The sequence below is a fragment of the Wyeomyia smithii genome, chromosome 1 (assembly GCF_029784165.1).
Source record: "Wyeomyia smithii strain HCP4-BCI-WySm-NY-G18 chromosome 1, ASM2978416v1, whole genome shotgun sequence".
In the NCBI taxonomy this organism is placed as follows: Eukaryota; Metazoa; Arthropoda; class Insecta; order Diptera; family Culicidae; genus Wyeomyia; species Wyeomyia smithii.
In genome coordinates this window covers 81,976,551-81,997,576 of record NC_073694.1, presented here as the reverse complement: position 1 = coordinate 81,997,576, position 21,026 = coordinate 81,976,551, and the positions used below count along the sequence as shown (strand labels likewise).

Below are 21,026 nucleotides of genomic sequence, written 5' to 3'. Positions count from 1 at the left end.
AGACGTCAAAAAATGAGTAGAAGTCCTTTTTGATTTTGAGTAACTTTGACTCACTTTTTGGGTTCCCTTCATATAACTTCCTTCTGAGTAACATCGCATATAACGACGTCCATTTTGAAAGATGATTACGATGTGCTTCAGTTTGTGACATATGTTTTTTAATTGTGTGCGCCTCAGAAGGCATTATAACTGTTTACTTTTATTACAAGGTAATTATTGATGAACATGTGGTGTCGTTTATTGGCCGTGGCGGATTTCTAGCCAGTAATGAAACTGAACTGTACCCAAAAAATGAGTAATGTCGTACTCAAATTTTGAGTAATAATGACTCATTTTAAAGACGCCTAGTGTTACTCAGTTTTGAGTATTTGTGGAGTTACTCAATTTGAGAGTTGTTCCACTTTTAACGAAAATGCGTCAAATGTTACTCATTTTAGAGTTATTATTTACGAGCGTGTACTCTTTTTTTGAGTGGTACACACTTAACTGCACAATGGTTTCTCGGTAATACTTAATACCGAACTACTTGAAAACTTTTTAGTTTACCGTTATTCCGTAAAAAAATTACTGAGAAATCTAAAACCGAACGTGTTTACCGGAATACCACATACATAAGACATACGTAACACTGGCGATTTTTTTGGTGCACGTTGCCCCACAGTACCCCGTACTTTCCCCTGTCAAATTGCTCGACGAAAAATGAACGTAATGAATATTCTTCTTCTCGTTTCTACGCGAGCCTCAAACAAAAAACGATAAGAACCTGTCAAAAAGTTGTTTACACTTTATTTATTCATGTTGTCCAATCCTGTCTAATCCAGAGTTGCCAATGTTCCAGTTTAAACTGGATTCTTCCAGTTTTTTTCAAGTGATCCAGTCAAACAGTTTAATCCCAAGATCTTCCAGCTTTTTTGTATATCAACCAGATTTATCCAGATTTTTTGGACACTCAAGCTCCGATTGGTTTGGAAATATTTTAAAAACCTAAATTTTGTGGTTTGATAAGCCATTGTAATCAATCAAAGAAATAGTTATCGGTTTCCGTTATACTCTACTAAATTTTTTTAGATTTTCTAGATAAGCCATTGTAGCAATTCTTAACAGCATTTTCAGTGTTGCATCTTCTCGCACGAAACACGGCCTACTTTATTTTCTTGATTTTGCGATAAACTGGTTGCGCAATTTCGAATTTTATTCCTGTGAATGAAATTTTTTAGTCTACAATGTTAACAAAATGTAAGCTCGAAGTTGCTGTATTTAAAATTTATATTGGATTCAATAACCGTTACAGAGAAGCTCTCTGACAATTTATTTTTTTGGTATTGTTAATATTTTTATGGTTTTCCAGTTTTTTCCAGTTTTTTCTTCAGCATTCTTCCAGTTTAATTAAAAATTGTATTGGCAACTCTGGTCTAATCCATCTTACCGAATTGATTACAAAAGTTTTCTCGTCATACTTTTCAAGGATTAAAAAATTTGAATAAGTTCTTCTGTACTTAACGGTTTGAAGTAAAAATAAAGATCTTGACTCCAGTGGAAGTGGAGGCGGCAAGCAGGACAAGCATTATCGAATCAACCGACCAGTCATCATTCAAAGCCCATCGGCTGTCGGAATCCAAAACTAGAACGATTAGAGGGATGTGTTAATTTGATTGTTTGTTAAACTATTGACTGACAAGGAGGGAACATTTTTTCGAGAAGGTAATGATATTTGTATTCGATATTTAAAATGTATGTCTTATTCTACTCTTGCAGATCGGTTACCGGTGTACTTACAGTTTATCGACAGTATTTGACAAATTATAAACCATGCACAGGAGCGTTGAAATTCAACAAATGTCTTTAGAACTGCGGAATTCATCTGGCTATATTATTAATAGTAACTAAACAAACAAGTTACTTACAGGAACATTTGAGCGTTTCATATTTTTGATAAGATTAGTTTTATTGATAAGGATACTTTTGAATGATTTTTCAAACTGGTTTGTTTTTTTTTTACTGCGAATAAACAGAATGAGTTTTCTTTTTCATATAAATTTTTCGTTTTTACTCAAGATATATGATAAGTTATTAGATTAGATAAGTATTAGGTGTTTCCATGAATGGTTATAATTACAATTGCATGTTAACCCTGGAATAATCCTATTTTAATGGAAAATTGACGCCTGACTTTTAAATCATTGAAAGTGCCAGTTTTTGTCTATAAATTTCCAATGAGTGTTAATTACGATATTGACACAGAATTTAGTTGTTAAAAAAATGAGAACTGATTCGCATTATTTAGAAAAAATTAGAGCAAGGTCACTAACAGCGAAGAGTCAAATTGACGCAGACTATCTTTCTGGGATTAATAACTAGTATAATAGCAAACAAACCCCACCAAATAGTCGATAATCAATCGGCTTCCATTGAGGACGTACACTTTACTGGCACAAAAACATTAAGCATTGCCAGGTATGTGAGCCGCTGTGGAACAGAGTGGTCTATGTGCCATCGAGCAAATTTTTGAGAGAAGAAATTTTCGAAAAATCTTTTAACAAAGAAAACGATTTATCTCGTTCAAAATCGCATACTACATGATACACATAACATGTCCATGTCACAGTAGACATTGAATGTAATGTATCATGTTACAAATTACATGTTACTGAAAATGTTACTTATTCATGTTATATTACATATAACATGTTACAATTCACATGAGGCATGTTACGTATTACATATCACATGTAACATGTTATATGTTACATAGCACATGATGTTATACCGACCTATGTACATAGACTACTCTGTTCCGAAAAAAATGGCTATTCTGTTTCAGACGAAATTTCAACATGGTTTAAATCAGCTTTAAAGTATGTTTTTTTTAAATTTTTTTAATCGCCCAAGTACAGTTTTTGAGTAAATGTGATGATTGCAAAAAACTCATTTTTGGAAAAAATGATTTATTGGCCACTCTTTTCCGCAACGGCTCATGTTATAGTATGTTCCTGACGTTTCAAAGTTAATTTTTGCATAATAAAACCGGCACAAACCCAGTGGAATGAAGAAATTCGCTATTAGAAGCGCGTTTGCTTCAATTGGAACACCCAGGTGAACATGCGTCACCAGTGAACGACGATTTCGGAGAGTTTCAAGCTAAATTAAATATTCATACATACATGTACTTATCAGCAGACATATACACGCATAGTCGGCTCTTTTTTGTAATAGGGCCCATTTTTAAACTAGAAGGTTGCTATATTTGAATTGATGTGATATATTGACAACATATCAAAAAAGATTTCTTTCGAATGAAAAAAAAAATCTATTGAAAATTAAGTTTCGTGGAGCAAACATTATTTATCATTTGCACATTTTTTTCACGAATATAAACTCGCTTTTGTAACAGCCATCAGAGAACCAGCTGATTGGCACACGTAATCACTCTCCCTGCAAGATCATGGTGGGTATAACAATCTGAATGCATTTGAAATTACTCATCGTTAACTGCCATTGCCAAATCGTCTTCCCATCTGAGTTGTCGATAGTGTTGAAAATCCTGCAGAATTCTAGAAAATAAACAAGAATGAAATAAAGACAATTGAACACAAATTATGAAACTACCGGATGTGCGTTTTTCTGTTGAGAATACGATGAACTTCGTGGATCGTTCGAGTTCGTGGATCAATCATTTTTATATATTATCATTTCTTCCTGAAGCTTCACATGCTCGAGAGCCTCTTCGCGGCTATCGAATTTTTATACGCTAATGAAAATCTTTAAGCCCCATTCATGTATTAGCACAGAGTCCAAAAATTCTGTATGCTGCAAAAAATACAAAAAAAAAAAAAATACAAAAATATACAAAATATATGTGTGAAAAAGAGAACATTGATTCATACCATTCCTTTTTCTTGTTCCGTTAGTAATTCATTTTCTAAATAAAGACTCATGCGATATTGCTGCTCATCAGTGAATATGTTCGATATTTGGTACCATTTCAATATATTTTCAATTTTTGATAAATGTCGCCCATACTTGATATATTTATCAAACAACGTTCTGAGCTTCGAACTTGTACTTTTCGTACGTACTTGCAATAAAATCTATTGAAAGATCATGACAATCTCTGAAAAAAATAAGGAATAAAAACATGCTTTTTGTTGATTTGAGCTAATTTAACCGACGAGTAACGATCAGGAAATGTGGCCACAAGCTCTTCGAGTAACTGGATGCTCTTTCTTGTTTGCTCCATATTTGCATCGTCATTACCAACATTTGACAACCCAGCACGTGCAAATATGCCTTTTTGCAGACGAGTTTCCTTTCTTGTTACATTCTTCGATTTTTTGAAGGTGATTTTCGCTTTGTTATCCGGGTTAAAACCTTTTGTCGAATTCGTACTTTGGGAGTTCGTGTTTTAGAGCTGCGTTTTCTATTGTTCGGAGGTAATTGCATTCGTCTTGCTTTACCAAGTTGTCGAAACCGTCTCGCTCTTCTGTTATTTATTGAGCATTGCATTTTGCGAACTTGCCCATTGATGAGAGTATTGAGAATGCAGTTTATTAATTTTTCATAACATTTCGAACAAACAATCTCACTGTCCTGTTGTATATATTCTCTGAGCCGTGCCTTAACAGAGAATCGGCTTTCACGAAATAGGTCGTAAAACTTTTCTTTAAAAATGAGGAACAATTGTAGTCCAATATCACGGGCAACTTTATTAGGGAATTGAAATAGTTTCGAATAACGTTTCATTCGGCAAAATATATAGCTTTCGTCTAGCTCGTTTTTATCCAGCATTATCATATTTTGACGGCATCGAGTATGCACGAGCTTATAAACCGCATGACCAACGATGTACACGACGGCATTTACTTCAGCTGCATCTAGAGGTTCTTTTTTTCCAAAATCAATCGGCACGAATAAACGCATGGAACAATTCTCACTTCCTGGGCATTCCAGAGGATCTTTTTCAGAGTCCACGGTACTTTGACTTTCTATCATATTCTTCGAATTGTCGCCTTCATAGTTAGCGTTTTCAACAGCTCGTAGGCCATTAAAAATACTACAATACTTTAGTGCTGCTGCGAAATGCAAAGCGTTGGGAGAATCATTAGATCCACAAGCCCGTCTTATATTGGAAAATTGGTTCTCGAGCGGATCCTGGCAAAGATTTATTGTGCATATGTAGGAAACTCCATATTCTTTGCTTAAATTTTTCCAAAGCATAGAAAGCGCTTTTATATTTTGCAGATATCCATTTAGGCATGGTGGGAATCGTTGTGCTTTTGTCAATGTGTTAGCACATTCGGCTGCTTGTGCTGCATCGAAACAGTAGTTAGGTACAAATTGGAGATTTTTGATTAGTTTTTCCATTTTGTTCAGAAAATCCCAATGATCACTATTTTCAGCTATTGCAGCACGCAACGGCTGTAAGAAAAACTGTTTAAATTTTCCATCTAATTCAAGAGTATTTTCCATTTCAAACATAAAAACAGAAGAATGAACACTAAAACCAGACAAAGAAAGTCAACTGTATACTATATAAAGAATATTCATGAATGAAAAGGATATCATGAATTGACAATTAAATAAAATAAATAATAGCTGCAAAGAAAAGAGATAACATTCAACAGTAATTAATCATAACCTTTGTAAATTGTAAATTAATATTAGGATTTAAACCATTTCGCTAGTCGGTCATTTAAAAAGCATAATTTTGAAAAACTTTGTATGACGAACTTGAAGTCCTTAGGTAGAAATACAGCAGACTAAAACACCGGAGCTGTGAGCAGTGATGGAAACGAAACGAATATGATGCAATCGTCGTTTATTAATCAGATGTGCATTTCACGAAGTATACAGGCCGAGACTAAACTTGAATCCTCTCAACCCATAATGAAATGATGATATGGTACATAGGTTACTGGGAGAAAACAAACACATGACTAGGCTACATCAGCTCTGAGAAGCGATTCGATTCTTGCGTTTGTCTCTCCATAGGCCGAGTTAGGGGAAGAAATGATAGCAACAGAAGAATATCATGTCGCCTGAACAGCAGCAGAGGTGTGGTGCGGTGAGAGGGAAAGTGTGGGGGAAGGGAGTAATTCGGCAGCGGTTGAGTTTAAGCGAGAGTAGGAGACCATACACTGTCATTTTCTTTCTTTTTCCGACAAAAAAATCATCTTCATGAGTCTAAAGAATAAGGATATAACAAGATTTGATCGCTCTGTGTAACAGAGACGAATAACTTCATATATCGAGTTGTGCACATTGAGAACCACGTGTTGTGGTGTACACTAATGAATAGAAATATATCGTAAAGAGGAAAGCAAAGAGAGTGCACCAGCACCGATACTTTGTTTTTCGCATACTGACGACGATTTCAACGCGTCATAGGCCTGTTTTATATGTATTCATTAGTCGCTAGAGGTGATTTTTTTCCTTCGCTGGCTGTGAGTGCGTGCACATTCTCAGCAAATTATCACACAGCTCCAGTGTTTGTGTCTGTTGTGTACTACTTGAGATTAGGGTTGTCGATATAAAAAATAAAATATCGATATTCGTTTTATCGATATTAAAAGCGGCATCGATATTGAAATCGATATTACGTGTCGATATCGATATTTTATCGATATTTTCCTTCATATATTTTTTGTTTGGATTTTAGTTAGGTCTGAAATAAACTGAACGCCGACGTGAGCGATCGGGCGAGATTCTTGCCGAAGGTTAATAAACAGCCGTGAGTAGAGTTGTTCATTAACCTACGGCGAGAATCTCACCCGATCGGTCGCGTTGGTGTTCAGCATGTTTCATGCCTTAAGCAGGTATTAGACGAAGCAAATATTTGCTATTTTTTAATACAGATTTTATTTTGTGCAAATAAAAATCGTACCAAAAATAGCAAATATTTTCTCCGTCTAATACCTGCTTTAGTATTGCATATTCCGGCGAAGGGTTTGCTATTTCATCTCGTCCGTTAGGACAGCGGGCCGTTTGCTGATCGCTTTACGCAAGGTGCATTTTCCAATCAGATTAAACCGACGTTTCGTGAGCCGCGTCTCCTAATCGTCACTGATCGATTGACTAATCAGCAGCCAGTTACTGAAGCATCCTACCTGAACATTCATGTTATCGCTTATGTAACACCGATTCTTTACTGAAATTCATCGATCCTGCCATCCCAATGTAACACCAAGGCATCGCATTTGATCGGTTTAATGTGGTGGTTAAAACCTGGAATTGTTTGGAACCGGGAAAAACCGGGAATTTCACTGAATATTACAAGCCGGGGTGAGATTGTCAGCTATCTCATGGCGATCACTAAAATTCCTTGAATAAGTTTTCTCGAAAACGACCAAGAAAGACTGGTCTTCTGACCCGGAAGAGATGGCTGACAGGTCACGGGCTGGATGGCACAATCTCACCCCGGCTGCCAGTATATTCAACTCATTTCTCACAGTGCTTATATCAGTTTTGTTTTTATTCATCTTTCTCTTGGAAACTAACTTGACCACGGTAAGCTCCCCGGAAGTAGCAGTCAAACGGCTCGAATTTTGCCTAGAGCAAATGGTTCACGAAGATAATCTTGCGGGAACTGTAGTTGACAGATTTCGCCAAGAATACTCACAACTGTTGGGTATGCATTCGACGGAGACATTGCTGACTTCCTACCGCCGTAGTGAAAAACGCCTTGATACTTTCTGTAGTGATCTGATAGCTGATTTAGGCAAGAAACGTCCCAACTTGACCGTTATTAAGGAGATTTTGATCCAGCGATTGGTGTACGATGCAGTACAGGATGCCGGTGGTGAAGACGAAATTGATATCACCAAGTCGTTAATCTATAGCCGATATATTGAATTGTTGAAGACAAAGAAGAAGGAGAATTCAGTTCAAGATGAAGAAGCCAGAAAGAAGAATGCCACGGCCCGTGCTCTTGAAGCTAATGTGTTTAAGTGTAATTCTTTTATATATTGAATCTTCGGTGGTTGAGGTAAAAACGGTTCCTACAAACTTAATTTGGCCTAGGAGTCCCCGGTAATGAGTATTATATGCGTTGTTTATAAGTTTTAAAAATTCTACGCCCCTGCGAGCGGCCTTCCGGCAGTTAACCGGAACATTCGCCATGGCGGACGAAAACCTGCGTGCAGGCATGTTTTCAAGCTTTTTCTGTGTTTTTTATTAATTCCTCCTCCGTTTTCGCGACAAAATTGTTGGAATAGATCTTGCGCTTCAAGTTTGCCCAGAAATTCTCCATCTCCTCCAAAGATCGCTTCGAGTAGTGGGCCGACGCCAAATCTGGCCAGAACACTGTGTCTTCGCGCTTATGGTATTTCTTGATAAACGACACAACTTCTGGCAGGCACTTCGTACTGGAAATTTCCTCGTTCACGGCCAGCCCGGAGCAAAAGAAGAGCAACTTTGACATCCCTTTCTCGCTGATTGTCAGCCACAGCCGCACCTTCTTGGGGAACTTGGTCTGTGAAATATACTTCACCTCGGTGCTCACTTTCTTCGTAGGGGAGGTAAAATACAAAGTGCCCTACTAATCGTTGTCATCTAGGGTTAGATAGGTCTCGTCGTCCATCCCCACTGTCACATCGCGATTTGCCAGGGAAATTTGCCTGCAGCTCCGAGACTTGCACCAGTGGACGGGACTGCTGCTTCCTGACATGTATGCCCATGTTTTCCAACAACTTTTTCACTGTTTTACCGCATGCACCAACCTTCCGACCAAGTGCACGCAGTGATTTAGCCACTTTCCCCTCGGTCTTCCTCTTCAGCATCCTTTGAAGCTTCTTGTCGTTCAGGGTCGTCGGCCGTCCAGAACTGGGCTTTCTTCCGATGCTTTGATCGTTGTCCAATTGTGTCAAGATATTGTAGATGCCGGAACGGCATACCAGGCGTCTACAAAGTGCCGCACGATGTCCGTTTTTGACGTGGCGGGGTACCATTTTTTTTACCGCAAACGTTATCCTCTTGAAAAAGATGACGTCCGTCACATTTTTCGAATTTCTGCAACAATATCTCTGGATTATAATAAGCCTGAACACGCTTAAAAAGTGACTATATTAGAATGTAATTCGATAATGGGATGTAAATCGACAGTCACGCTTTTTTAACCCTTAACTGTATGAAAAAATGCAGAATTCTGAAGTACAAATAACCGGGAAAAATATTTGAACGAACCGGGAAAACCCGGGAAAAAACCGGGAATTTAATTTCGAGTTTTGAGTGTCACCCTGCTTAACGTTTGTTTTCAGTATAATGTGCACTTTTAATGAATATCTTATATTGTGTGTAAGCATTTTAAATTTAATTTTGATGCCAAGATGAATTTATGATCTGTAGGCAAAATTTTGCCGGTAGCACTCCCCTGATGGCAACCGAGAATATCGGACAGCAATATCGAGTCGCAATATCGAAATATCGATAATATCAAATGCGCCAATATCGGTCAAAAATATTGATATTGTGACGAGCAAATATCGATAATATCAAATATCGATAAAATATCAACAACCCTACTTGAGATTTTCAAGCCCGTCATACAACATTGTTCAAAACTGTGCTTTTTGATGTCGGTCTGCTTAAAAATGACCACGAATAATAAATATATCCTTAACCTAACTATAGAACCACATACAAAAAGAGGAAAATTAAAATAAACATGTTTCATTTACGAACCTTGGCCGAGTTAAACTTGAACCGAGAGTTGAAAACATCAAAGAGTTGGTCGAAAAGCTCTATAAATAAAGCAGTTGGTAACACCTCTTTCTCCAAACATTGCAATTCAACGTATGTGTTGATAGCTTTAGCAGTGGTTCCACTAAGGGTTTGCGTTGCTAGCTTGACATTCATCTTTGAAAACGCAGGAAGCTCGACCGCTTTTTGAGTAAGCTTCGGAACTAATCGAGGCATTTTTGAAATATCCATTTTGTACAGTTCACGTATGTGTTGAAAAGAAACTATTTCGTCCTGGAAAAGTACATTCTTGTTGAATAAATTGTTTCGTAGCGACTTGAACAAGTGCGGAGCGTCGAAAAAAAACAATACGGGATGGCCATCTATATCGAACATTGGTTTATCAACTGTAACGCCTATTGCCCTAGCAGTCATTACATTGGTCGGATGTTGATCCATCACTATGCCAACCGGTATAAATCCTATTTTAAACATAGTTCTCACAGATTCTTCAATTATTTCTTGTTGTCGTGTACAGCTAAGGGTTGTATTTGCGAGAAAGTATCCGAAGGTCTGAAAAAAGAGCATTATAATAGATTTTTTCATTGTAATGTAGGAATGATCTATTCCAGCGGTTCTCAACCTTTTATGTCCGCGTACCCCTTGGCGATATTTTTCAAATCAATTGTATCCCCTGGCTAAGAAACGTTCTCACAGAGTGAAAAAGAGAATGATAGGTCATGTTGTGGTAGCCTAGTTCAGGTTTCAAACTGAACTATGGTTTATTTGATTGCTACAATCATGTTTTAAGAGCAATCAAATGAAGTATTATTTTTTTTTTAAGGGGGGATTTGTTAGTAGCTTAAGTATTTATGATAAATATTAGTAAATAATGAGTACGTGTGTCCAATCACAAATGGTGACTTCTCAACACTGTTAGAAATTTGTAATTTTAATTGTTAGGATTTGTTTGCTTTCGCAATTAGGACTTATCATTCGTAGGGATTTAAACCTACTTGTCAGAAAAGGGGAAGTGAACTTACAACTAACTTAATTGCTAACTTATTGGCTATAAAGAGAGCTTATCGTAGCAATTGAGGATTGCAACGATTTTTGTCGAAAATTGTTAATAATTTTATTTGACATAGCTTCTAATGGTTCAACACCAGTAAGTCTATGTAATTCGAGTGTACCAAACCAAGGAGGACGCTTCAAAATCATTTTCAGAATTTTATTCTGAATCCTTTGCAGCGTTTTCTTCCTTGTTGAACAGCAACTTGACCAGATTGGTACAGCATAAAGCATTGCTGGTCTAAAATTTTGTTTGTAAATCAAAAGTTTGTTCTTTAAACAAAGTTTAGAATTCCTGTTAATGAGAGGATATAAACATCTCGTATATTTGATGCACTTGGCTTGTATACTCTCAATGTGCTCTTTGAAAATAAGTTTTTTATCATAAATTAGTCCCAAGTACTTAACCTTGTCGGACCAACTTAAAATAACCCCATTCATCTTGACAACGTGATTATTGTTTGGCTTGAGGAAAGAAGCCCTAGGCTTATGCGGAAAAATTATCATTTGAGTTTTAGAAGCATTGGGAGAGATTTTCCACTTTTGCAAGTAGGAAGAAAAAATATCTAAACTTTTCTGCAATCGACTGCATATGACACGAAGACTTTTTCCTTTTACGGAAATGCTTGTGTCATCGCAGAACAATGACTTTGTGCATCCTGGAGGCAAATCAGGAAGATCTGAAGTGAATATGTTGTACAGGACTGGACCGAAGACTGAACCTTGAGGCACATCTGCTCTGACAAGAAAATCTATTAGATTTTGAACTCTGATAGACAACCTGCAGAGTTCGATCAGTAAGATAAGTTTTTAAAATTTTGATTAGGAAAGTTGGAAAATTAAAAGTTTGCAATTTCGCAATCAAACCTTCATGCCAAACACTGTCGAATGCTTTTTCTATGTCTAAAAGAGCAGCTCCAGTGGAATAACCTTCAGATTTGTTAGCTCGTATCATATTAGTAACTCTGAGCAATTGATGAGTTGTGGAATGCCCATGGCGAAATCCAAACTTTTTGCAAAAATTGAATTTTCGTTGATGTGTGACATCATTCTGTTAAGAATAATTCTCTCAAACAGTTTACTTATTGAAGAAAGCAAACTGATTGGTCGATAACTTGAAACTTCAGCTGGGTTCTTATCCGGTTTTAAAATGGGAGTAATTTTTGCATTTTTCCATAATTTGGGAAAATATGCAATTTTGAAGCAGCAATTGAAAATTTTCACTAAAAATTCCATTGTGCTATCAGGGAGATGTTTGATTAGTATATTAAAGATTCCATCGTCACCAGGTGCTTTCATATTTTTGAAATTTTTAATAATTGATTTAATCTCATTCAAGTTAGTTTCAATTATTTCTGCAGGTAAAAAATTCTGGGCAGAAATTAAATCAAATTGACGTGTGACTTCATTTTCAATTGGACTCACAAAATTCAAATTTGAGTTATGAACACTCTCAAACTGCTGGGCAAGTCTTTGAGCAAGTCTTTGTTCATTGGATACAAGAAAACGTTCACCATCTTTTAAAACTGGAATAGGCTTTGAAGGTTTCTTAAGAATCTTCGACAGCTTCCAAAATGGTTTTGAATATGGTTTCAATTTTTCAACTTTAGTCTCAAAATTTTGATTTCTCAGAAGAGTAAATCTATGTTTAATCTCTTTCTGTAAATCTTTATGAATAGTTTTAAAAACAGGGTCACGAGAACGTTGATATTGACGTCTGCGGACATTTTTCAAACGAATTAGAAGTTGAAGATTTTCGTCAATTATTGGTGAATCAAATTTCACTTGAGCCTTTGGAACAGAATAATTCCTGGCATCAACAATTGCACATTTTAATGCTTCCAAAGCGGAATCAATATTCACTTCGTTTTGCAAATCAAGCTCATTATTGAAATTTCTCTCAATATGAGTTTTGTATCTTTCCCAATTAGCCTTGTTATAATTAAAAACAGAGCTCATAGGGTTTAAAACTGATTCATGTGATAAAGAAAAAGTTATTGGAAGATGGTCAGAATCAAAGTCAGCATGTGTGATTAAATCACTACATACATGACTTTGATCTGTTAGCACCAAATCAATTGTTGAAGGGTTTCTTACAGAAGAAAAGCATGTAGGACTATTCGGAGACAAAATAGAATAGTATCCTGAAGAACAATCATTGAATAAAATTTTGCCATTGGAATTACTTTGAGAATTATTCCATGAACGGTGTTTAGCGTTAAAATCGCCGATTATGAAAAAATTCGAACGATTTCTGGTGAGTTTTTGTAAATCACCTTTAAAATAATTTTTGAGCCCGCGTGTGCATTGAAATGGTAAATATGCTGCGGCAATAAATAAAATCCCAAGTTCAGTTTGAACTTCAATTCCCAAAGTTTCAATAACTTTCGTCTCAAGATGGGGAAGAGCACGATGTTTGATTCGGCGATGAATAACAATTGCAACTCCACCGCCGGAACCCTGAATCCTATCATATCTATGAACCACGTAATTGGGATCATATTTTAATTTTATGTTAGGTTTCAAAAATGTTTCAGTAATAATTGCAATATGCACATTATTTACTGTTAAAAAATTAAAAACTCATTCTCATTTGCCTTCAATGACCGAGCATTCCAATTCAATATTTTAATTGTTTTATTTAAAATCATTGCTAAATTTTAAATTAGAAACAATTTTAATAGTAAAATTTATGCCTATTTGAATGGCTTCACACATTGATTTTGCCTGCAACATGGCGTTCATAAGATCGAACATTGCCTGTTGCAAAAAAATAAGTTTACCTGCCGTAATTGGCCCCAGGCAGTTGACATTAGAAAAAATATTTTCGGCAGCAATATTAGCTGGAGTAATAGGTGTACAATTATTTTCTAGCGTGTTTTGCTTACCCATACTAACGGTTATTTTCGAACTACCAACACTAGGCGGTATAATGTTCGAACTACCTGTAACCTGTGCATAAGTTAAACGGGTATGCAAAGGAGTAGGTAAACTATGCGTCACTGGTACGCTTGGAGAATTTTGTTTTGAAGTTGGTTTTAATTGAGAAATTGAATTTTGTTTACCTTGCCTTGCCTTAACAATTGCTAAACGGACTGGGCATTGATAAAAATTTGACATATGGTTGCCGTTACAATTCGCACAGCGAAAATTTTTACTCTCTTTCACAGGACATGTGTCCTTTTTGTGAGAAGAGTCTCCACAATTAAGACATTTTTGGTCCATGTTACACAATTTGGAACCATGGCCATAACGTTGGCAAGTACGGCATTGGGTGATATGCTTTTCACCTCCGCCATACTTCCTATAAATTTCCCACTTTACACGCACATTATACAAAGCATGTGCTTTTTCAAAAAATTTTAAGTTGTTAACCTCATTGCGGTTAAAATGAATTAAATAATTAACAAGGGAAATTCCAGTTCTCTGACTGTTTTCGCCTCGTGATTTTTGTTTCATTAGAATTACTTGGGTAGGGGCTATGCCAAGTAATTCTGTTAAAGTAAGTTTGATCTCATCAACGGTTTGATCGTTGGTGAGACCTTTCAAGACAACCTTGAACGGCTTGGCGTTCTTGGTGTCATATGTAAAAAATTTGTACATCTTGTCAGTTAAATACTGAACAAGACGATCACGACCCTTTACTGAGTCGGCTAATAAGCGACATTCACCTCTACGGCCAATTTGATAGGTAACTTTAACGTCAGAAACAAACGTTGAAAGTTCCTTTTTGAATATATTAAATTCAGAAGAAATAGTTACCACGATAGGTGGAACTTTCTCCTTTTTCAAAGATTTTATATTTTGTATAGTTTCATTATTAATAACTTCCATTTCACCAGCTTCTTGCTCAGGCAAAATATCAAAAGGATTGTCACTACAGACACTCGATGTGTCAGAAAGAGATGCCTCTCTTTTCCTCCCCGCAGCGATGCGAGGTTTCTTTTTCCGTCCAGCCATTTCAGGTGATACGAAAAAAGTTAAAACAAATGTTAAATTCAAAAGTAGGTAGTCTTGAGAAAGACTGATGGGAAATAACTTTCAGGTAGTCTTTAAAAGACACACTGACAAAACACAAACTTTGAAGCTATAAGCAGTCAAAGACCAGTCCACAAGCAACCGAAAAAAACGTCTGATCTGTAGGACAGTTCAAGACGCACTGTGAATGAAGTATTATAAAAAAAAAAAAAATGTTTTGTTCGCCGTTACTGATTTTTCGTTCGCGTACCCCCTGAAGGCTGTCGCGTACTCCAGGTTGAGAATCGCTGATCTAATCGAAAATTGCGGGGTATAGTTATAAAATTGTGTGGTAAACAAGATATTATAAACTAATACATACTTTTTTTTAAGGGGGGGGGGGAAGTTTTTGAATTCACATATTGTGCTCTGCCACAAACAGTGACATATCAACACTATCACATATATTTAAAATTGTATTACATTATTAAAGTGTGATTGTTTCAGTGAATATACGCAAATTTTATACCTGCTTCAAGCAACAAAACAAAACCTAAACTTGAATAATCCTATGGAGTTCATTCATACAAGACCGGGGAGGACGCTTTTGAATAATTTTCAAAAGCTTATTCTGAATCCTTTGAAGCATAATTTTCCTAATTGCAGGTAGGACTGCATATAACAAGTGTGGTCTAAATATTTGTTTGTAAATTGAGTCATTCTTGAAACAATATCAAGAATTCCTTCTAATAAGAGGATATGAACATTTTATATACTCATTGCACTTTGATTGGATGTTCTTTGGATGTTTTGAGGTAAGATCTCAGACGTCCACGTAAGAACAATATTGGTCAAAAATTTCATGAAAATTTTAAAATAGAAATACGTTATAAATCACTCGTACACTAGCGCCGCTTCAACTTGATCAGATCGATTAAAGGCCACACCGGTCATTTTAACAACATGATAATTGACAACATGAAACTCTTGGCTAATGCATAAATAATATTAATTGTGTTTCTGATGGCAAACACGCATTACTTTCACCGCTTTTCAGTTTTGCGGAACAATGTTCAGTTCAAGAAAAATGTCAAACAAGTTCAATACTCAGGGTCAGGTAAATTCTTCGACAAATTGAATTTCTTTCTATCCAATCCTGTAGCATCGTTGTTGTACGAAAAAAATCCGACATCGAAAATCCAACATCGAAACGGATCCCCTAGATCATATACTGTGTGCTGTTATTGAAGATCAGCTCTGCTTCATGAATACGAATATATTTAACAAATACAGTCGAATCCCTTTATAGCAATAAGCAATAATACGAATAATATTTGTATATGTAGAACAAAAGGTACCGTTGAGAATATTGTTGCAGATTCAGCAATGTACTGTACTATTGTCGCAATAAAGAATGACAACTATGAGTTTTGGTATGCCACTATAGAGAAAGGTCATAATAGCGAAATGTCGCAATAAAACTAATACACTAAAGTCGCTTTTTACGCGGGGGATACGTGCCGCGTAAATTCCGGAATCCGCGTAAAAAAACTCGTAAATTCCGGAATCCGCGTAAAAAAAACCGCGTAAATTTCGGAATCCGCGTAAAAAAAACCGCGTAAATTCCGGAATCCGCGTAAAAAACACCCGCGCAAAAAAAACCGCGTAAGAAGCGACTTCAATGTAATTTTAGTATGAAACTGAGTGGCCTTCAAGAATGACGCTATAGCGAAATTTGTCGTTATAAAAAATGGCGATTTAGAGGGTTTTCACTGTACTTACTTGTTTATACTTAGTGCCTACTCCTCTAGCCATGATTGTAATAGCCTCATTAGCTAAATTAGCAGTATCATTTTCTTCATTAACTTTGAATACACCGTCGTTCGGGAGACCATAGAAGAAGTCGCTTTTCGCATGAAAACCTATTGTCGGTTTCAAAGCCATTCCATCAATGAGTAATACAATCAACTTGTCCCGTTCTTGGAGTCCAGACGCAATGATAGACATACGTCGTATGATTTCAAGATTGCATCCCGGTTCAAGTGTAACGGATTGCTGCCATCTGGTGATAGATTTAGGATGCGGCATGCATAAAACACCTGCTGCTCTCAAATTTTTGTATGCTGATCCCGAATTTATACGCTGACAAGTTGCAGTGTATTTCATGCTCGGATATCTTCGTGCATTTTTATTGATACGAAAATTTTTCATGGACTCGAGCAATATCGGATTGCATTTTAGGGTCTTGAGTAGTTTGTTCCCCTTTTTCTCTTTGGCTTGGCTTGCTTTTAATTGCTTTTTCAATTGCTGGATTTTTGCATTGTTGTTTACCAGAGCTTGTTTTTGCCGATAGCAAATTCTTTGAAATCTGCGTCTTCGTTGCTGCTCCTCTGACAAACTACACTGAAGGTTTTTACGTTTCACCATCTCTAACTCGTATAATGAACGACAACTGCTGCAATCCATTTTCAATTGTACGCTTGGGCTAGGTACTGAAACAAAAATAATACCTTTATTTTTTTTATTTCTAGAACGTGTTTTCTAATATCGTTCAGAACCATGTGAACCATGGTAGAATGCACTTGCAATTTTGAATTCTGATGAAAAACAAAGATGTCGACCGTTTCAGTTTTATCAAAACAAAATTCTTGGAAATCAACAGATTTCATATTATACTCAGGACTTCAGTAATATAACTCAATGTGCCAGTGCCTAATATCCTGACCCAGCTATAGAGCTGAATGACTTTTTGGGTCAAAGCTCTCTAATAAAAATCAAAATCAAAAATTCTGACCCAGCGGAACATACAATCAGCGTTGCCACTAAGTTTCAAATAAAATCTGGCAAAACGAAAACAAAAAGTCTGGCAAAAATTCGACGCGCATTTATGGATAAAATTCCTGGTAGAATTTAAAGTGATGACCTTTTTTTGCCCTCGCCGGGTAAGGTAGGTAAAGGACAGCCACGGCCCATATCGATGTATTGACCTTTTTGCGAGACGACGCGGAAAATGAACCAGATATTTACCAGATTTCATATCTGGCAGATTTTGAGGTTTATCTGTTAGTCTGGCTCGCGAACAGAAATCTGGCAAAATCCAGATTTATCTGGCATACTGGCAACATTGCATACAATATATGCTGCTTATCTATGATAATAGACAAACATCAAACAACAAACCACTGATCTTAAATACAACATTCTAGTTTTAGTTTAGATTTAATTCTAGCACGTAGTCGGCTGCAAAGGTAAAAAATTTGTTCTTAGTTATGATAAGTATAAGACACTTGCTATTAATGGCGCCGTTAACCTCTTGAGAACCAAGCGAAGCATTTTTCACAAATTTTGAATTGTTTTTTTTTAAGGGGAGTTGTTAGTAGCCTAATTATTTATGATAAATATTAGTAAATAATAAGTATGTGTTTCCAATCACAAATGGTGACTTCTCAACACTGTTAGAAAAACTGTAATTTTAATTGTTAAGATTTGTTTGCTTTCGCAGTTATGACTTATCACTCGTAGGGATTTAAACCTACTTGTCAAAAAAGGGAAGTAAACTTGCAACTAATTTAATTGCTAACTTTTGGCTATAAAAAAGCTTATCGTAGCAATTGAGGATTGCAACAATTTTTGTCGAAAATTGTTAATAATTTTATTTGACATAGCTTCTAATGTTTCAACACCAGTAAGTCTACGTAATTCGAGTGTACCAAGCCAAGGAGGACGTTTCAAAATCATCTCAGAATTTTATTCTAAATCCTTTGAAGCGTTTTCTTCCTTGTTAACCAACCACTTGACCAGATCAGTACAGCATAAAGCATTGCTTTATTCTTTAAACAAAGTTTGGAATTTCGATTAATGAGAGGAAATAAACATCTCGTATATTTGATGCACTGGGCTTGTATACTCTCAATGTGCTATTTGAAAACAAGTTTTTTATCGTAAATTAGTCCCAAGTTCTTAACCTTGTCGGACCAACTTAAAATAACCCCATTCATCTTTACAACGTGATTATTGTTTGGCTTGGTCTTATGGGGAAAGTTTTAGAAGCATTGAAAAAGATTTTCCACTTTTGAAAGTAGGAAGAAAAAATATTTAAACTTTTCTGCAATCGACTGCATATGACACGCAGACTTTTTCCTTTTACGGAAATGCTTGTGTCATCGCAGAACAATGACTCTGTGCATCCGGGAGGCAAATCTGGAGATCTGAAATGAATATGTTGTACAGGACTGGACCCAAGACTGAACCTTGAGGCACATCTGCTCTGACAAGAAAATCTATTAGATTTTGAACTCTGATAGACAACCTGCAGAGTTCGATCAGTAAGATAAGTTTTTGAAATTTTGATTAGGAAAGTTGGAAAATTAAAAGTTTGCAATTTCGCAATCAAACCTTCATGCCAAACACTGTCGAATGCTTTTTCTATATCTAATAGAGCAGCTCCAGTGGAATAACCATTAGATTTGTTAGCTCGTATTATATTTTTAACTTTGAGCAATTAATGAGTAGTGGAATGCGCATGGCGAAGTCCAAACTGTTCTCTCAAACAGTTTACTTATTGAAGAAAGCAAACTGATTGGTCGATAACTTGAAACCTCAGCTGGATCCTTATCCGGCTTTAAAATTGGACTAATTTATGCATTTTTCCATAATTTGGGAAAATATGCAATTTTGAAGCAGCAATTGAAATTTTCACTAAAAATTCCATTGTGCTCTCAGGGAGGTGTTTGATTAATATGTTAAAAATTCCATCGTCACCAGGTGCTTCCATATTTTTGAAATTTTTTGTAATTGATTTAACCTCATTCAAACTAGTTTCAATTATTTCTGCAGGCAAAAAATTCTGGAAAGAAATTAAATCAAATTGACGTGTGACTTCATTTTCAATTGGACTCACAAAAATCAAATTTATATTATGAACACTCTCAAACTGCTGGGCAAGTCTTTGAGCCTTTTGTTTATTGGATACAAGAAAACGTTCATTATCTTTTGGAACTGGCGTTGTTTACCAGAGCTTGTTTTTGCCGATAGCAAATTCTTTGAAATCTGCGTCTTCGTTGCTGCTCCTCTGACAAACTACACTGAAGGTTTTTACGTTTCACCATCTCTAACTCGTATAATGAACGACAACTGCTGCAATCCATTTTCAATTGTACGCTTGGGCTAGGTACTGAAACAAAAATAATTACTTTTATTTTTTTTATTTCTAGAACGTGTTTTCTAATATCGTTCAGAACCATGTGAACCATGGTAGAATGCACTTGCAATTTTGAATTCTGATGAAAAACAAAGATGTCGACCGTTTCAGTTTTATCAAAACAAAATTCTTGGAATCAACAGATTTCATATTATACTCAGGACTTCAGTAATATAACTCAATGTGCCAGTGCCTAATATCCTGACCCAGCTATAGAGCTGAATGACTTTTTGGGTCAAAGCTCTCTAATAAAATCAAAATCAAAAATCCTGACCCAGCGGAACATACAATCAGCGTTGCCACTAAGTTTCAAATAAAATCTGGCAAAACGAAAACAAAAAGTCTGGCGAAAATTCGACGCGCATTTATGGATAAAATTCCTGGTAGAATTTAAAGTGATGACCTTTTTTTGCCCTCACCGGGTAAGGTAGGTAAAGGACAGCCACGGCCCATATCGATTTATTGACCTTTTTGCGAGACGACGCGGAAAATGAACCAGATATTTACCAGATTTCATATCTGGCAGATTTTGAGGTTTATCTGTTAGTCTGGCTCGCGAACAGAAATCTGGCAAAATCCAGATTTATCTGGCATACTGGCAACATTGCATACAATATATGCTGCTTATCTATGATAATAGACAAACATCAAACAACAAACCACTGATCTTAAATACAACATTCTAGTTTTAGTTTAGATTTAATTCTAGCACGTAGTCGGCTGCAAAGGTAAAAAATTTGTTCTTAGTTATGATAAGTATAAGACACTTGCTATTAATGGCGCCGTTAACCTCTTGAGAACCAAGCGAAGCATTTTTCACGAATTTTGAATTGTTTTTTTTTAAAGGGGAGTTGTTAGTAGCCTAATTATTTATGATAAATATTAGTAAATAATAAGTATGTGTTTCCAATCACAAATGGTGACTTCTCAACACTGTTAGAAAAACTGTAATTTTAATTGTTAAGATTTGTTTGCTTTCGCAGTTATGACTTATCACTCGTAGGGATTTAAACCTACTTGTCAAAAAAGGGAAGTAAACTTGCAACTAATTTAATTGCTAACTTTTGGCTATAAAAAAGCTTATCGTAGCAATTGAGGATTGCAACAATTTTTGTCGAAAATTGTT

General features: G+C 36.1%; 1 protein-coding gene across 1 annotated transcript; it reads right to left on the bottom strand.

Annotated features, from left to right (window-relative positions):
• Positions 1-3,360: 3,360 nt before the first annotated feature.
• Positions 3,361-17,184, bottom strand: LOC129719215 (uncharacterized). Its single transcript, XM_055670736.1, has 6 exons — positions 16,483-17,184; positions 9,676-10,245; positions 4,166-5,592; positions 3,885-4,111; positions 3,607-3,807; positions 3,361-3,551 (listed from the first exon to the last, which is right to left on the bottom strand). Exons 1-3 carry the CDS (start codon positions 17,164-17,166, stop codon positions 5,515-5,517), a joined length of 1,332 nt encoding a protein of 443 aa, XP_055526711.1. The 5' UTR covers positions 17,167-17,184; the 3' UTR covers positions 3,361-3,551; positions 3,607-3,807; positions 3,885-4,111; positions 4,166-5,514.
• Positions 17,185-21,026: the final 3,842 nt, after the last annotated feature.

What these genes read in the sequence shown, in the direction of transcription:
- LOC129719215 (XM_055670736.1), bottom strand. Translation starts at nt 17,166, where the DNA reads ATGGATTGCAGCAGTTGTCGTTCATTATACGAGTTAGAGATGGTGAAA. An exon ending in TAGGCACTAAGTATAAACAA is followed by an intron (nt 10,246 to 16,482) that starts GTAAGTACAGTG and finishes CTCTTTTTTCAG; the next exon opens with ACCTTCGGATACTTTCTCGC. An exon ending in TCAAGTTTAACTCGGCCAAG is followed by an intron (nt 5,593 to 9,675) that starts GTTCGTAAATGA and finishes TTTTCTTTGCAG; the next exon opens with CTATTATTTATTTTATTTAA.